General features: G+C 36.2%; 4 protein-coding genes across 5 annotated transcripts; 1 reads left to right on the forward strand and 3 right to left on the reverse strand.

Moving 5' to 3' along the window:
• Positions 1–1,050: 1,050 nt before the first annotated feature.
• On the reverse strand, positions 1,051–4,780 carry LOC9317193 (uncharacterized GPI-anchored protein At1g61900). 2 transcript variants are annotated; one of them, XM_021028817.1, is made up of 8 exons: positions 4,415–4,780; positions 3,653–3,793; positions 2,407–3,261; positions 2,076–2,321; positions 1,940–1,957; positions 1,698–1,838; positions 1,531–1,578; positions 1,051–1,423 (listed from the first exon to the last, which is right to left on the reverse strand). In XM_021028817.1, exons 2-8 carry the CDS (start codon positions 3,705–3,707, stop codon positions 1,347–1,349), a joined length of 1,440 nt encoding a protein of 479 aa, XP_020884476.1. In that variant the 5' UTR covers positions 3,708–3,793; positions 4,415–4,780; the 3' UTR covers positions 1,051–1,346. The 2 variants fall into 2 exon arrangements, with proteins under 2 accessions (XP_020884476.1, XP_020884477.1); XM_021028818.1 differs by lacking the exon at positions 3,653–3,793.
• Positions 4,781–5,257: 477 nt separating this feature from the next.
• Positions 5,258–8,849, reverse strand: LOC9317194 (TBC1 domain family member 22B). The gene is made up of 10 exons (XM_002881081.2): positions 8,485–8,849; positions 8,193–8,337; positions 7,939–8,119; positions 7,662–7,732; positions 7,243–7,380; positions 7,069–7,160; positions 6,685–6,956; positions 5,982–6,067; positions 5,756–5,857; positions 5,258–5,667 (listed from the first exon to the last, which is right to left on the reverse strand). The coding sequence occupies exons 1-10, from the start codon at positions 8,556–8,558 to the stop codon at positions 5,506–5,508; spliced, it is 1,323 nt and encodes a 440-aa protein (XP_002881127.1). The 5' UTR covers positions 8,559–8,849; the 3' UTR covers positions 5,258–5,505.
• A 120-nt stretch (positions 8,850–8,969) lies between these two features.
• On the reverse strand, positions 8,970–11,433 carry LOC9317195 (acyl-coenzyme A thioesterase 9, mitochondrial). Its single transcript, XM_021029743.1, has 5 exons — positions 10,852–11,433; positions 10,550–10,721; positions 9,701–10,170; positions 9,455–9,583; positions 8,970–9,356 (listed from the first exon to the last, which is right to left on the reverse strand). The coding sequence occupies exons 1-5, from the start codon at positions 11,305–11,307 to the stop codon at positions 9,207–9,209; spliced, it is 1,377 nt and encodes a 458-aa protein (XP_020885402.1). The 5' UTR covers positions 11,308–11,433; the 3' UTR covers positions 8,970–9,206.
• Positions 11,434–13,206: 1,773 nt separating this feature from the next.
• LOC9317196 (PTI1-like tyrosine-protein kinase 2) lies at positions 13,207–15,449 on the forward strand. The gene is made up of 7 exons (XM_002879231.2): positions 13,207–13,582; positions 13,878–14,110; positions 14,185–14,311; positions 14,399–14,672; positions 14,764–14,896; positions 14,967–15,053; positions 15,214–15,449. The coding sequence occupies exons 1-7, from the start codon at positions 13,489–13,491 to the stop codon at positions 15,331–15,333; spliced, it is 1,068 nt and encodes a 355-aa protein (XP_002879277.1). The 5' UTR covers positions 13,207–13,488; the 3' UTR covers positions 15,334–15,449.
• The last annotated feature ends 161 nt before the right edge of the window (positions 15,450–15,610 follow it).

Genomic DNA, 15,610 nt, shown 5'->3' on the forward strand with positions numbered 1-15,610 from the left:
AGCACGGGAAACCTGCAGACCGTGAATTCGTCCATGCCATTCTGCTTCTTTAATATTAGCCACCAAAGCTTCGGTACACAAGATAAACAAAAAGGGAGAAATGGGATCCCCTTGCCGAATTCCCCTTGTTGGTTTAATGGACCCTCTCGGGGCTCCATTCAAGAGAACTTTATAAGAGACTGATGAGATACAGAACGAGATCAGATCTACCCATTTCTGAGCGAAGCCCATTTTTAACATGAGGGCTTGTAAAAAGGACCATTCTACTCGATCGTAAGCTTTGCTCATGTCTGTCTTTATAGCCATAAACTTTTTCTTGCACGCCGGATTGGTCCGAAGAGCATGAAAGTTTTCTTGTGCTATAAGAATATTATCAGTAATGAGTCTACCCGAAACAAAGGCAGATTGAGTCTCGGAAATTAAATCCGGAAGAAGTTTCTTAAGCCGAAAGCTTAGGACCTTTGATATAACTTTGTAACTAACATTACACAGGCTTATTGGTCGAAATTCCGACATATTTCTCGGTCTATCTGTCTTCGGAATCAAACAAATGTTTGTTTCATTCAGTCGCCTATCAAAGGATCCTGACGCATGGAAGTCTTGTACCACTTTGATTAGGTCCGGCCCGGTTAGATCCCAAAACCGCTGGTAGAAAAGGGCAGTCATGCCATCCGGCCCTAGAGTTTTGTCCGGGTTAAGTGAGAAAAGGGCGCGTCGAACTTCCTCAGGGGAGATATCCTTTAAAAGATTCTGGTTCATTGCCTCCGAGATCATAACAGGCACGTCCCTAAGGACGGAATGGAACTCCTGAGGATCAGAAGTAGAAAAGATGTCTCTAAAATAGATTTTTAAGTTTAACTAGATTTTTTCTTTAATAGTTTAAATTTTGGATTAAGGTTTAATACTCGTTTGAGACTCTCATCAATCTGAGAAATAGGACGACCAGGCTGCTTTAGAAGGTTCATTTTTGTCGAGGCTTTCTCAGAGGACAAAGCTTATAAGACTTCGGTCACTGATCTTCAGGTAGTACTAATTAAAGATCGATCCCAATTGATTCAGAATCTCATCTTTAATTCCCAAAGCCAAAATGAATAACCAAATGTGAAAAATAAAAAGAACATAACAAGGATGAGGGAAACAGAAGCAGAGAAGAAAAATGCTACTATACAACATGAGATTTGAGAGAAAAATGCTACTATACAACATGAGATTTGAGAAAGATATTACTACTACATAACACACTTGCCCTATTACGAAACATATACAGAAGAAAATTGAGCTTACCATTGTTTTATCCAAAGTCCTCACTGACTACCAAAAACAAAACCCTCCTCCTAAATCTCATTTTAATGTCTCACAACAACATACACAAGGAATACCCAAATAATGACACGAAACGCTCCAACCCCACCATTGCGAAACCCTGCAATTAGAGTTGAAAATGCAGGTCTTTCAGTTCTCTTCTTAAAAATTTTGTCCATGGACTTTGATTTTTACTTACGATATACAGTGCAAGGAAATTATGCGTACCGTGATTTTTAATAGTCTGAGATGTTGGCAAGGCAGGTAATGACATCTCTGCAGATTTGAGTAGATTGAATAAGAAAAGTATCACTCTTTTGTAATCTAGAATTTCAGTCTCTTGGAAGCTCTAACAGTGAGGACGAGAAGAACAACAAGTAAAGAGAGATGGTTACCTGGAGCGCAGAGAGACAAAGAAGTCATTGACGATGAAGATGGCCATGGAGCAGCAATGTTGTCTGTCAAATCACATGTAAAGCTGTAGCCTGATGTGTTGTCAAATATCAAGTCTGCAGGATAGCTTCGCAGAAGACAACCTATATTCACATTGTTACCCAAAAAGATCGTTAACACTTATTCTGGCTAGACAACAACACATATCAAACAACTTTGGACTATGAGATGAATTGATGCAAACCTTGTTGCATTCCATATGCTGCTTTTATTGCCCACAGGCATACCCAGAAACAGATAAAGAGAGCTAATGTCAGGAAGATATTCGGTAGAGCAAAAGATGATCTAGTTATTAGAGAGTCTAAAAAAAAAACACTTACCCTGGACACTGAAATCTTTGAGATCGACATCACAAAGCTCATAGATATTTGTCATAACACCACCTTTCCGCAACATAGAACCGATGACTGTTGCACAGACTATGGCCTGCTTGTTTGTTATTAGCATTTGGTTCTGTATCCCAGAGATGTACGCATTCAACGAGCTACAGCAAGAAGGGCTTGGAGCAGCCACATTACGACAAGCCTTGATCACTTCCGTTGGCTCCTTAAATTCCAACGGGCAAGCTGTAACACAAATGTACAGTCAGAATAATTTCCAAGACTATCCAAGGGAGATTGATGAGAAAGATAATATGATTCAGGTAAGTACCTTTGTTAACTTTGCAGGATGATAAAATTCTAAATGCGGCGTTTGCTTTGTCTGTTGGAAGCTTCCTGGAAAGATATGAAAACACCACAGTTTTGCAGTCATTAATTGTGTTGACGTTATTTGATCCTCCTAAAGGGATCTTATCACCAACTGTCATTTGGTGTCCCGAAATAATAAGCGCAGCTTCCATAATTGCAGGTTGGCAAATAGGCCTACAACACTCCTTAAGAGGATCAACAGTGCGACAGGCATCCAGTAATTTGCTACTGTTAACAACTTTCTCGAACGTTGTGACATCTGTTACTGGACAAGAACCTCCAGTTAGATTTGATGATTTTACAGAGCAAAGTGCAGGTATTGTCCTGTTGGCTCTTCTACTGACCAGGATACTAACTATATCTGAAAAACAATATGTAGCAACTGCATCAGGCAGAACCAACTTATCTGACTCCACGTTGTGCTGTCCTTGAAAAATATGAAGTAAGCTAACAAACTGTGGACAACATATCACGTTCCCAACAAGTGCAGCAAACGGTTGGGAACAATCAGAAGCTGCTGTATCGAAAACACTAGAAATTGCTTGAAAGTCTGTAGGACATTTGCCAGTTAACTTGGGTTCATATGTATCAGGAAAAGTAGGGTACATTGGTGGTATCCAAGGTAGAGCAGGAGATGCATATTTGGGAATTACGGACGGCGATACTTGAATGGGACCAGATACTCCAATGCCAGGTGGATTTGCCAATTCAGAAGTTGTCGATCTGCTACTATGCTCATTAAGCTTATCATGTGCAGCTACATCTTGGAAGCTTGATAACCAGATAATAAATAACAAGAAGCGATAAACCAAACAACCTGATAAGAGAAGCAAGTAACCCGTTAACAAACAACTTTATATACAGATATAATCCACGAAACCAATTGCAAAACCACGTCATTGTGATAAGACAGTTGCAATTATTAGCGAAACGGTCTCCCAAGCAACAAAAAATTTTCTCCCAACAAATATATGTAATGCTGTTGCTTGAGTAAAACATTGCCAACATAAAACAATTAAACTCATTCCAACAAGTCAAAAAACAAATAATTAATCATTGAAGTGAACTATGGAAACCCAAAAAACAGTTCCTGAAACTACTCTCTATATTCTTGTTAGCCGCAGAAATACATAAACTGCATCTTGTTTGTATTCACGACACAACTATAGTTAAAATTCACCATGAAAGAGAACGGAAACTAAACTTACCCTTAAGCCAAGAAACAGTCTCTAAAGAGCCCATAGCTAACTCTCCCCGGGGCATTATTTAGTTTCATCAAAAGGCACAAACGGTAGTCAGATAAAAGCCATGACCAGCACCAAGGCTGGCAAAAACACTCCTACAACAACCTTCAGAAGAAATAACAAAACCCAAAAGAAGTTAGTAACTTTTCCAATGAACCCATTCGAGACAATGAGCCTAATGGACATCTACAAGGATGGTAGATGCAGAAAAAGGAAGTTAGATAGTTTAGTGAAATGTTCGTTTGCTATTAAAGAGCTCTATTTTCTTGCCAACCACATCACTCTATTCCTCTTATTCATAAATCCAACGAACATTTGGGTCTTTTTAAGTATTCTTCCAACTAGTAAAGGACATAAAGAATCCAACCCCCACATATAAAAACTAAGATAAAAGAACCTATAAATCTTATGTTCTTCCACCAAATATTTTTGGCATCTAACAACCATTTGCTTTTTTGTATTCAAGATCCTAATTTATTCGGATCCACAAAAAACACGAAAAAAGTTAAAATTTCTGTTTTACCCAGAAAGCAGAGTCAATACCCAATTCTCATACACTCCAAATTCTCCCAAATTTTTTTCACTAAGCTTCCAAATGAAAACACAGAGACTACGATTAAACAACAGTCATGTAACGCAAATCATAAAATTTCTCGAATTGAAACTGATTTCAAGCCCTAATACGAGAAAGCGATAGCTAGAAGAAGAAGGAACAAGTGAAGATACCTGAAATATTCATCATCCTCGAAAATCAAACCATTTTCTCCGAGCATAAAGGTAGAGAGCCTTTTCCTCAGTAGAAATTGAAAGCCGTCGTCGTGTCAGCTTCTCTTCGTCGGAGACAATCGAAAATCGATTACGGTGGTGGAGAAGAGCGTTATAGCAGAAGAAGAAGAAGACTGAGAGCTGAATGAACCACACAAAAGGGAAAGCAAAAAGAGAAACTTGAGAGACTTCTTACTTTACCTTTCTCTCTTAACCTTTCACTGTGTTTTTTTTTTTTTTTCTTATTTCCTTAAAACACCTTTTTCATTTTACCGTAATTAGGCATGGGCTTCAAAAAGTGATGACTCATCATCATCATTTTCATCATAATCTCTCGATTTGTTTCTTCACTTGAATGGAAAAATTACTATAATAGTGACATTACTGCTCAAGTTTATATAACGTAACATAATAATAATTTTACTAGAAATAATATTCCTTATCAAAATAATCATACCACAAAGTTAATAATAAGAGATGCAAATAATCGACCAAAAGTTTTGATTGATGTTGACTTTAATATATATTATTGTGCTTAGGAATCCAAGACAAAAGACACCATCTTTTAAGTAGATTTGTTGACAACGTTGCTCATGTCCACATTCTTTGTTTTGAATTTTGAGGCTAATTAATCATTAATTTTGTATTATCTCTATCTAACACATAATAATAAACAAAACCAACTATTACTCGCCCAAAAGAGTCGGGCCGGGCCGGGCGGGCTTAGCTGGATTGGCATGGATAATACTGTCAAGAGTTATCCATTTCAGAGCTCTCTATCTCTATCTCTCTCGAAATTTCATGACTTCCAAATAAAAATTATTGAGACAGCCAAAATTAGTGAAAGCTACAAATATTACAAACACACAAACTGGTGAGAAGATTCAACAAGAGGTGCGAGAAACCATACATAACTAATAACAATTAACAAGACAAGAATGTTAGCATTTACCATAACCAAACAAAAAACCCCGAAAGCTGATTTTGACAAGACGAAGAATAAGATAATATAACCAAGGGAAAAACAGCAGCATCATGGAGGAAAAGTCATTTCAGCTAGCCAAATGGTTTGGGGAATTATTGAACATGCTATGCCACATGTAAGCTCTTGACAACACCATTTCGAGCTCTTGGTCTGACCAGTTATGTGTCGGAAGGTGTTGCAGGAACATTACCATTTCTTGAAAATCTAGCTTCTTCAGCTCATCAGACCACTGCATTGTTCAGAATGCAACTTGTATTCAATTCTCATGGCAAAAAGAAGAAAACAACGCAACTAGTATTCGATGCAGTGTTTCTTACCGTCAAAAGAAAGCTAGCATATATATACACTAGGAAGTCTGGCAACGCATCTCCTTCAGCAAGATACGTGTCCCATAGGCGGTTGATGAGATTGAAAGGGATCTATAGAAAGTTCAAAGGTTTCCGTAAATTTCCCACAAAAAAAAAAAAAAAAAAACTGTAATGAGACTAAATCAGGTTTTAAAAACCGTGGCATATATTCGTAGAGCTCAAAATGGTGTTTAACCTCACGAATGAGAAGACAGTTATACCACCGGAAAGCAAACTGAAGAAACTCCAGCCCATGCTCTTCCATGTGTCTTGAAACAGGTTCTAGTACATAACAAAAATGTGATAATGTTAACTCTATATCATAAAACAATAACCAGGCCTAAAATGGAAAATACGTGGTTGGTTATTTATGAATTAATACACTAGGTAATGCAGTACGATAGTATCAAACATCATGACAAGCTAATTAGCATCCCTAGTTCTTATCACTCTATGACATCAACTCATCAATACGTCTCATATAAGCGAAAGTGTGATTACACTGAACCAAACTCAACACAACAATTGTTAGAGACACAAACTTCAAATTTCCTTAAAATGCAGAAGATGTAAATGCAGTACAATAGCATCAAGCTAATTACCATCCCTAGTTCTTATCACTCTATGACATCAACTCATCAAAATGTCGCATATAAGCAAAAGCGTGATTACATTAAACCAAACTCAACACAAGTACACAACCATTGTTAAAGACACAAACTTCGAATTTCCTTAAAATGCAGAAGAATGTTGTAAATCAAGGACTTCATGGTAAACAAGATGAAAATCGCATCCAATATAATTAACATGATTCTGTAAAGAAGGGACGTGCATGTCATACGCTCAAACAATCACCAAAGACACATCCAATTAACAAGAACAAGCTAGCAAGAACCTACCATCTATACGCCTGACAAGTTCCTTCAACTTAAACACAAGTCTCTGGATTCCAGGTTGAGCAAACGTGTAATGATCTTGCATACCATCAAGTAGCTTTGTTAAGCACCAGTAGCAATCCGCTTCTACATCTGAGACTTTTTCAGCAGATAGATCAGACATTGACCAACTGTCAACACCGCCATCTAGATATTCTGACAAGAAAATAACTAGGAAGGGCGTGACCAGGTCATTTATTCCCTGAACGTATCCGCTTGCTGGATGCCTAATGGCCCTGTAAATTCAGCAAAATTAAATTTTCAGATTTAGTTTTCATCTGAATTTTCCAACTGGTTGTTGGTTGACCCAAGAACAACTATAATCACAGCCTGCATTCTGTAACTCACCACGTGTAAAGAATACGCTCCAGTGATTTCTGCACCTGTTCTTGCTGAAAGAAACTGACATCTGGTACAGTCCTTGGACAGTCAACAGCAATCTGAGAAAGGATACAGTTGCTAAGAGATTTTACCAACTTTTGAAGATTCTGTCATAGAAGCACTTAGAGTACGAGAATAAACCTGGCGAAGCATATTGATCTCATCATCAGAACGTTCGGAATCTGGAAGGTCATAAAATTGGCCAACAGATTCCAGATATTCAAGACGTTTTCTTCTCAGAACAGCCTCCCTTCTATCTGAATTAGGTGGTGCATATCCCTGTTGTCAGTTTATATTTAAATTCAAATAGACAAAACAAAACAAACCAAAATCCAAATTGTTGTTGTAGAGAATGTTGATGGAAAGGGCTAATAACAGAAATCATCTGACTAGTGCAAGTGTGCCCTCATTATGACTCTAAATAAGCTAAAGAGCTATCTACGGAAGATATTATAATGATCAGTATTGTAAATGTACATAATAAGGATATACGGATTACAATTCAAATCAACAGAAGTTTAACATTGAATATGCTTAGATATGAAAGTCCTAGAGCGTACCAAGAGAAGCCGCCAGACATCAGGCCGCATATAGTGTGGCACACCATTCCATGCAAGTTCGCGCAGTTTCTCTGCAAGTAAGAAGCGGGAATCGAAGAGGAATTTTCATAGTAACAAATTAACAGAAGATCAAAATAGAGTCTTTCATTGAGCAATGTGGAAAAAACCTAAAACACAAAGCCATGTCTGGCAAGTTATAAGATCCTCACTATGGAAACAGATTCCGAGTCACTAAGAATAGTAAACAAAACACTACATCAAAGGCAAAGCATTGTACCTAAGATGACAGTTGTTTCTGAAAGCACTTTGTTGAACTTCATAACTCTAGCAGAGTCACTTGATCTAACACCTATCTTCAAGTTCTGAACTTCTTTCACACTCCTTTCAGCACTAGAGTTTGATCGTAGCTTACCAGCATACGTATTATCATGTTTCTTACTTGAATTGTGATCTTCCACCTACAATAAGCTCTCTTAATTCTCAAGTCCCCTTCATACATAAAAAAATCTCAAGTCATTTCCACAAGTATACCTCAACGGGACTCTCGAATCGCTCATTTCGACCGGCGTCATTCTCCGATAAGCTCCGTTGATATGTTGGAGAGATTGGGTATGGAGGAGGATCTGATCTCCTAGTCAACAATACCTTACCAGGAATACTTCTACCTTTAAGAAACCTGAACCAAATTAAGCAAAAAAATAGAGAAATTCAAATCTGAAACTCTATACACGATTCCTCACAAGTAGCATAACAAAGTTACAGATCTAAGACATTGAAATCAGAAATAAGAAATGCAAGATCCGGGAAGAGATTGATTGATTACCCTTGAACGTTCTTGAGTGTTTGATTGAATCTAGAATCGTCGCGCTTTTGTTGCTCGTCTTCTCTCTTCTCCATGGTTTTTATTTGTTTCAGTTCTGAAATCTAACGTTCAACAACACAGCTTCGTGCCCAGAAGTGAAGGAAGATAGTTTTGATTGAGAAATGAGAGAATTCTGTGTTCGATTATTGCTTTCCATCGATTTCAAGGTCTAAAGGGAAAAAGCGACGAAAAGTGATTAAAACCCATCTGAAGCAAAATTTGATTTTGTAATCGCAAATGATGGATTTAGGCGTTAATCTAAATCACTGCTTGCATTTTTATTGGGGCTCTTCTTCGGTAATAAAGTAGGTACTTTCAAGGCGACTTTATTTGGTATGGTTTGGACATTAATAATGTTTACCAGTCATTCATAAACATAATTTGTTGTTTACCGGTCATCGACACTACTACTCAACACAACAAAGTATGATTGCACTTTATTAGAGTTTTTTTTCGTCTTCTTTTAATTAGAAAAATAGCCTGAAATAAACATATTATAGTGTAGGTCAGTAGCTATACATAGACATTTCTCTCATATTGTCGAAGATCGTTGTTCCCTCGCAGAGGGAAAGAATGATTAAACGAATCTCTTTTGCATAAAGGAAATTAAATGGCTTCTTATTCATATTTTAGTCAGACTGGGTTTCTCTTGTTTATCGATATCAACAGTTCAAATGCTGCGGTCAAGGCGATGAGATGGGTCTCTCTGCGTCCATGCGCTCGATTACCGTTCTAGCTTCTTCTTCAGTTGCGGGAACCACATTCCTTATTTTCAATCCATCTTTCATGGCCTCAGGTCTCACACTGAAGGTGAAGTAGAACCTGTTAGAGACCTACCACCCAAAAATCACATCACCTTAAACTTCTTCACAGCCTCATCACGTAATGTGTATAGCTCAAAATATATTTAATGTTATATGTGTACACTTACTTCGCTGGACCTGAGCTCTGGACTTGTAACATGAGCTACAACCTCGATGTTTATCAGCGGTTCAGCAGAACTGTTAGCTTCTGTGTACAATACTCGTGATTTGAAACGAAGGAAGTTTCCAACATCTACCTGCATCATATGAAAACAGCCCCTTAATCGCTTTCTTCTATGGCTATCATAAATCTCACTGTTTTGGTTTTCACATCACACTATAACTAGATGAAGATGAGAAAGAAATGGACTCACTGGTTTGATAAAATCGACGCGATCAACTTCAAGAAAACGTGGTGAAACCCCAGCGAAGGTGTAAGCATTGGAGAAGGCCAGCTCAAAAGCTTTGCGCATCAAGAAGCCTCCAAAAATTCTGCCATGAATATTCCTTTGCTGTGGCTGGCAGATCAATGAGTTTTCATGGTAAGTATCCTTAATTAGGATGCTGTTCCGATCTGCAAGAGCTGGCATGTCCAGGAATACTCGTCCTTCTGCTAATAACTCATTTAGCCTCTCTAAGTCCTTCAACTTCTCATGCTCTTCTTTACCTTGTGCTCTCTTTTGTTTTCGTAGTTTATTCCTCTCTTCTGCCTCTTTCCACAGACGTTTTTCGTGTTCAGTTTCTGGCACGACTTGGTTAATTGGAGTTGACTTGCCTGTCTGGGCATCTCGAGCCACAAATGTAAAGTTTGCTTCAAGGGCAACCGACTCAGCGGAATTGGCATCTGCCACAAATGACGATGATTATTGGTGGGTATTACTGAAGTTTGAGAGGGAAAAAAAAACATAACTCAATAAGAGATATCAATTTCATTGAATGAAACAGAAATATTACTGACTTATAAAAGGTACCATGAAAGTAATATTTTGTTCCAATGATGATAGAACATCAGTGAGCTAGATGTAGTTCATATTCAAATCCATCTCACAACGCTTCAAATGGTATTCACAACTATATATTTGTTTAGTCACCACCTCATTTAACAGTTAAAGCATGACCTTTCTATTTTGTTGAGACAGTGAAGCTCCTCCAAACCTAACATTCAGATTTTCAGTCTTTCTCAAGTGTTTATCACTCTACATAGTTTAAAGAGAAACTGATACCTTGACTTTGGAGTACTTGTAATTGCATCTCCATGGATGATCTTCCAACCCATGTAACAGCGCCAACTATACTCAGGTCAACATCAACACGAATTGGTCTTTTCATGATAATCCTATCCACTGAAGCAGTCACCAAAATCATTGATCTCGCACTGCTATCACCACCACAATGCTGTTCAGTAATAGCACACAAAACCCAATTATCTTCAAAACCTCAATTGTTGACACAAAATCCAAAATATGAGACTCATCACTAACTAATCAAAGGTAAAAAGCTTCTCACAATCCATAAAACTTCTAACCTTGAAGGAGATGGTTCCAGCAAGAGCATCAAGATCTTCAACCAATTTACCAGTACGAATCTCATTCCAAGGATTCCTATACTGTTCTCTAAGAACAAAATCAGAAGAAAACTTGTAGAGAATCGAAGTCCGGCTTCGCGACGGAGACTTAGCCGTCAATTTTGACTGAGAATCGTCGTCTCCGGTAGGGTTTTCGAACATATTACGTCTAGCTTCCCAAAGCGCATTAGTCACCGGAGAATGATACATTCCAGGCCATAAGCTAATTGGTTTCCGCATTGAAGATCCTGCATCGATTGAATTTTGATCAGGTTTTTCATCTGACGGGACCGTCGAAATCAACATCTTCGATGACGACCTCGTAGCCGGAATCCAAAATCCATGGCCTCCGGCAACAGGTTTCCCGCGGTTTCTCCGTAGAGAATGGGAGAGAAGCTTTCCCGCTGAAGATCTCATGGATCTACGAATTTTTCTTTTTTTTTTTGTCAACAGAATTCGAATTTCTTATTCTTTACCTTTTTGAGTTTTCTCGTTAGGCTAAAAAGTGCTAATCACGCTACAGTGATTTTTTTTGTCTTTGTGGAAAGGAAAGTTCAAAATTTGATATGAAATGAAATGGACTATTGATATGAAATACAATTTCTTATGAATTAAGAGTTTACCAACATGAATATTCCAAATTTGAAAGTTCAATATTGATATCAAAAATAGATGAATAAATGGAATATTCAAAATTTGAAAGTCCACTAAAGAGTAAAGAAGAGATAATTCCACATTGTGTATTTGAATTGTTGAAGCAAATTATATTTGGCTAAAAGACTTGTGGCATCGAAAACGTGTAAATGCCAAAAAAAACTTTGATATACCGAACTTAATTATATTTTGGTCAAACAGATGTATTAAACTATAGTGTTATTAGAAATTAAAATTAAAATATCAAAGTTTTAAAAGTTTTTCAAATAAAGTACTCCGTTAAACTCGACTAAATAACAAGTTTGTTATCCAAAAATTCTTTTTTTTGTAATAGAAATTAGATAATTATACAAGTTTTAGGTTAGTTTATACAGATTATCGTGTTTGGAAAGAATGTTGGTGGGCAAGTCTAGCAGACGAGACAAGAGAGCATTGTCTCTAACCATCCAGATTCACCCACCAACTTCAGAATAGACAAAAATTTGTTCTACCACGAATTTCTAATTGATTACTCACTCCATTCCTAGAAAACTGATTGTTCTAACTTTTTTGTTTGTTCCACAAATATTGATTTTTTAGGATTTTTATTTTTATTTTTATCAATTAATTGATAAATCATAAATTTCAAGATAGAATGATTAACAAAGATTAATCGTTTCAGATTATTATTAGTTCAAAATTATTAAAAAAAATATTTAATATATAAAAGTAATTTTCAAAGAATTAAACAATTATTGGTTTTTAATATATGTGAAAACTCTAGAAATCATTTTTTAGGAAAAATAATATTATATTGTCTTCAAATCTTTTTGATTAGGATAGAATATTTGATTCTTTGTACTTTCAAAAAACACAATTGTAAAATCTTACTTATTATTTATTTTTTCTTTTCCAGTTTGAGTTGACAATTGTCAGAATTCAACTCATAAGAATGACACTAAATAATAAAAACACTATACACTAAATAATTTTAAATATAAGAATCAAACCTAATTTAGTGTGAACTATAATTATATACTTTAATAGTTAGGAATAATACTTTATAGATTTATTGAAAACTTAGTTATAGAGATTTAGGTTATATATATCTGGGTTTTGCTCTATTTTTAACTTTATAAATTCGATTTCGTTTGAGGAGGATCTTCATTCGGAGGTGATTTTGAGTGTATGTTTTTATCTATAATTTTACCGTAAATTCGAATAGATTTATCATTTAGGTGAAGATTTGAATTTCTTAGTCTTTTACTTGGTCATATGTGATCTTTGATTCCCTAATCTTCTTTTTCTACTAATTTCGTTAGTAGTTGGCTATTAACTAATGTTCGCATAATGGAATGTGGATTCGTTGACTGAGAATTACAATTTCTTATGAATTGTGAGAGTTACCAACTCTGTTTCAAAAGTTTGTGTTTATAAGAAATTGCAATCTTGATGCGAATCTGTTTCCAGTTTCTAGTACGTCTGGTTTTGGCTTAAATTTGAAGTTTTGCAAGTAACTTGTGATTTGTGAAATTAGTTGAAGCATTAACTTGAGATTGAAGTAGTGCCTTGTGAAATTGTAACATGAGATTCGAAGTGATTTTATTGCAGTGACAGTGACAATTTCGTTTCTTAAAACTCTGTACTACGCTTACTCTGGGTTAATTTGTTGTTAGAATTTTATAGTGTCACGAGTTGATAGAAAATTGTATATAATTATTTTTTGAATTTTATGTTAAATTATATTAAAAACAACTAAGTGCAAACTTTTCTTAAACATTACAAAGATATTTGATCTTCTCTATTGTCTTGATGCAAACCATGAAACCCAAGCTCTCGATGCGCCCGGCATACTTGGAATCTCCTCCACATTTGATATATTTTATGCATCTATATTCAATAGTTTTGTATGGTTTCAGGAGGTAAAAGTTTTGGAGGATCCATATTTGAAGAATATAACAAGATATGCGCAGGTGGATGTGTTGTGCTGGTAAAAAAGGAGTTGCAGATTCGTCAACTGAGGAGTTACATATGAAAAGTCCATGGCAAAATTCTGACGGTATGTTATATACAAGAGATCACTTAACTTACTGATATTTTCTGTTTATGTATGATTATGATTTGATGAATTATTGGGGAAATGGATTTTAGTGGTATTGTTTCCTTCATAAATAGAGGCTTAAGCTTTAGGCTTTGTATAATTAGTATCATATTTGGCCACGTAAGGAAGAGGGAACGTGAAACACTTGATGCATGCATGTTTTTTTTTTTTATATCGAGATGCATGAATGTTGTTGTATGTTTCTAAGAAGAAAACGTTTTTTTTTTCTCTTTGACATCACATATATATGTAGCAAATCAAAAGAATCAAAATGCAAAGCCTGAGGAGACTCTTCCCATTGAAGTTCCTTCCTTGTCTGTGGATGAGGTTAAAGAAAAGACTGACAATTTTGGATCGAAGTCTCTGATTGGTGAGGGATCTTATGGAAGGGTATACTATGCAACTCTAAATGATGGAAAAGCAGTTGCTTTGAAGAAACTCGATGTTGCGCCTGAAGATGAAACAAACGCCGAGTTCTTAAGCCAGGTCATAGATCTTGCTTTAATAATCCCCTTCCTTTGTCTTAAGGAAACTTGTATTTACATTCTCCTTCTCCCTAGGTTTCCATGGTATCAAGACTAAAGCATGAGAATCTCATTCAACTAGTTGGTTATTGTGTTGACGAAAAACTACGTGTTCTTGCTTATGAGTTGGCAACGATGGGATCATTGCACGACATTTTACATGGTATAATGGGCTTCCTCGCCCTTCTTGTTATAAAACTTTTTTGTAAAATTGTTTTCTCCAGGGTTGTGTAATATGTTGTTATTACAGGTAGGAAGGGAGTTCAAGGCGCACAACCAGGTCCAACACTTGATTGGATAACGAGGGTGAAGATAGCGGTTGAGGCAGCTAGGGGTTTAGAATACCTTCATGAGAAGGTTCAACCTCATGTAATACATAGGGACATAAGATCTAGCAATGTGCTTCTTTTTGAAGACTATAAAGCAAAAATTGCTGATTTTAATCTTTCAAATCAAGCTCCTGATAATGCTGCTCGTCTTCAATCTACAAGAATCTTGGGAACCTTTGGTTATCACTCTCCAGAGTAATCTTCCATAGTTTATAAACATTAACAATTTTGTTGCATCTAGATAAAAATATGAACAAGGTAGCTAAATGTGACTTGCCATTTGCAGATATGCTATGACTGGAGAGTTGACACATAAGAGTGACGTATATAGTTTTGGGGTTGTACTTCTAGAGCTCTTGACGGGAAGGAAACCTGTGGATCCTACAATGCCACGTGGCCAACAAAGTCTTGTAACTTGGGTATGTTTTTAGCTACTCATTTTCCATCACTATGTTTTAATCTCATGTCTTAGGACCGTGTGTTATTCAGGCTACACCAAAACTTAGTGAAGATGAAGTAGAGCAGTGTGTTGATCCAAAGCTAAAAGGAGAATATCCTCCTAAATCAGTAGCTAAGGTACATTACGTTCATCCCAGAGAGTATATATATATATATATATATATATCTAAAAATCGGTTGGGATGGTAACTTAACCTGCATAGACAAGTATTACACGTCTTTGGTCCTTTTAATCGCAAAAAAAATGATCTAATATTTATGTAATTTGGTAACGCAGCTAGCAGCGGTGGCAGCATTGTGTGTGCAATATGAATCTGAGTGTAGACCAAAAATGAGCACAGTTGTGAAAGCTTTGCAACAGCTTCTTGTAGCGCCAATCCCAATACCGCAATCCTAAATTTGTGCGCCTTTTAAATACCATTTGATATCTTCTTCGGACAACAGAGTTAGAATTTTCGTTCATACAAAGTGGGAATTTTAGTTTGATTTGAAAAGAAAAAAAACTATAAATATTAGATTATATTATATCCACATGTTGTTTTTTTTGAACAAAAAAAATATTATTTTGTTTTTAGATAAGTCTTGTGCATGATTACGTATATAATCATTTATAGATATATTATTTTGAATTATTATAAGAGATTAGCTAGGTTACATATATTCAGGCTTCAAAA

The sequence above is a fragment of the Arabidopsis lyrata genome (genome assembly GCF_000004255.2).
Source record: "Arabidopsis lyrata subsp. lyrata unplaced genomic scaffold ARALYscaffold_4, whole genome shotgun sequence".
Taxonomy (NCBI): domain Eukaryota; kingdom Viridiplantae; phylum Streptophyta; class Magnoliopsida; order Brassicales; family Brassicaceae; genus Arabidopsis; species Arabidopsis lyrata.

Coding starts and splice junctions, on each gene's coding strand:
- LOC9317194 (XM_002881081.2), bottom strand. CDS start 8,558: ATGGAGAAGAGAGAAGACGAGCAACAAAAGCGCGACGATTCTAGATTC. Junction 7,161..7,242: donor AGATCAATATGCTTCGCCAG/GTTTATTCTCGT, acceptor ATCCTTTCTCAG/ATTGCTGTTGACTGTCCAAG. Junction 5,668..5,755: donor ATGCTAGCTTTCTTTTGACG/GTAAGAAACACT, acceptor TGAACAATGCAG/TGGTCTGATGAGCTGAAGAA.
- LOC9317195 (XM_021029743.1), bottom strand. CDS start 11,307: ATGAGATCTTCAGCGGGAAAGCTTCTCTCCCATTCTCTACGGAGAAAC. Junction 9,584..9,700: donor GCGTCGATTTTATCAAACCA/GTGAGTCCATTT, acceptor CATATGATGCAG/GTAGATGTTGGAAACTTCCT. Junction 9,357..9,454: donor CAGAGCTCAGGTCCAGCGAA/GTAAGTGTACAC, acceptor TTTGGGTGGTAG/GTCTCTAACAGGTTCTACTT.
- LOC9317193 (XM_021028817.1), bottom strand. CDS start 3,707: ATGCCCCGGGGAGAGTTAGCTATGGGCTCTTTAGAGACTGTTTCTTGG. Junction 3,262..3,652: donor GACTGTTTCTTGGCTTAAGG/GTAAGTTTAGTT, acceptor TTCTCTTATCAG/GTTGTTTGGTTTATCGCTTC. Junction 2,322..2,406: donor ATCCTGCAAAGTTAACAAAG/GTACTTACCTGA, acceptor TTTGTGTTACAG/CTTGCCCGTTGGAATTTAAG.
- LOC9317196 (XM_002879231.2), top strand. CDS start 13,489: ATGCGCAGGTGGATGTGTTGTGCTGGTAAAAAAGGAGTTGCAGATTCG. Junction 14,673..14,763: donor TTTGGTTATCACTCTCCAGA/GTAATCTTCCAT, acceptor TGCCATTTGCAG/ATATGCTATGACTGGAGAGT. Junction 15,054..15,213: donor CTCCTAAATCAGTAGCTAAG/GTACATTACGTT, acceptor TTGGTAACGCAG/CTAGCAGCGGTGGCAGCATT.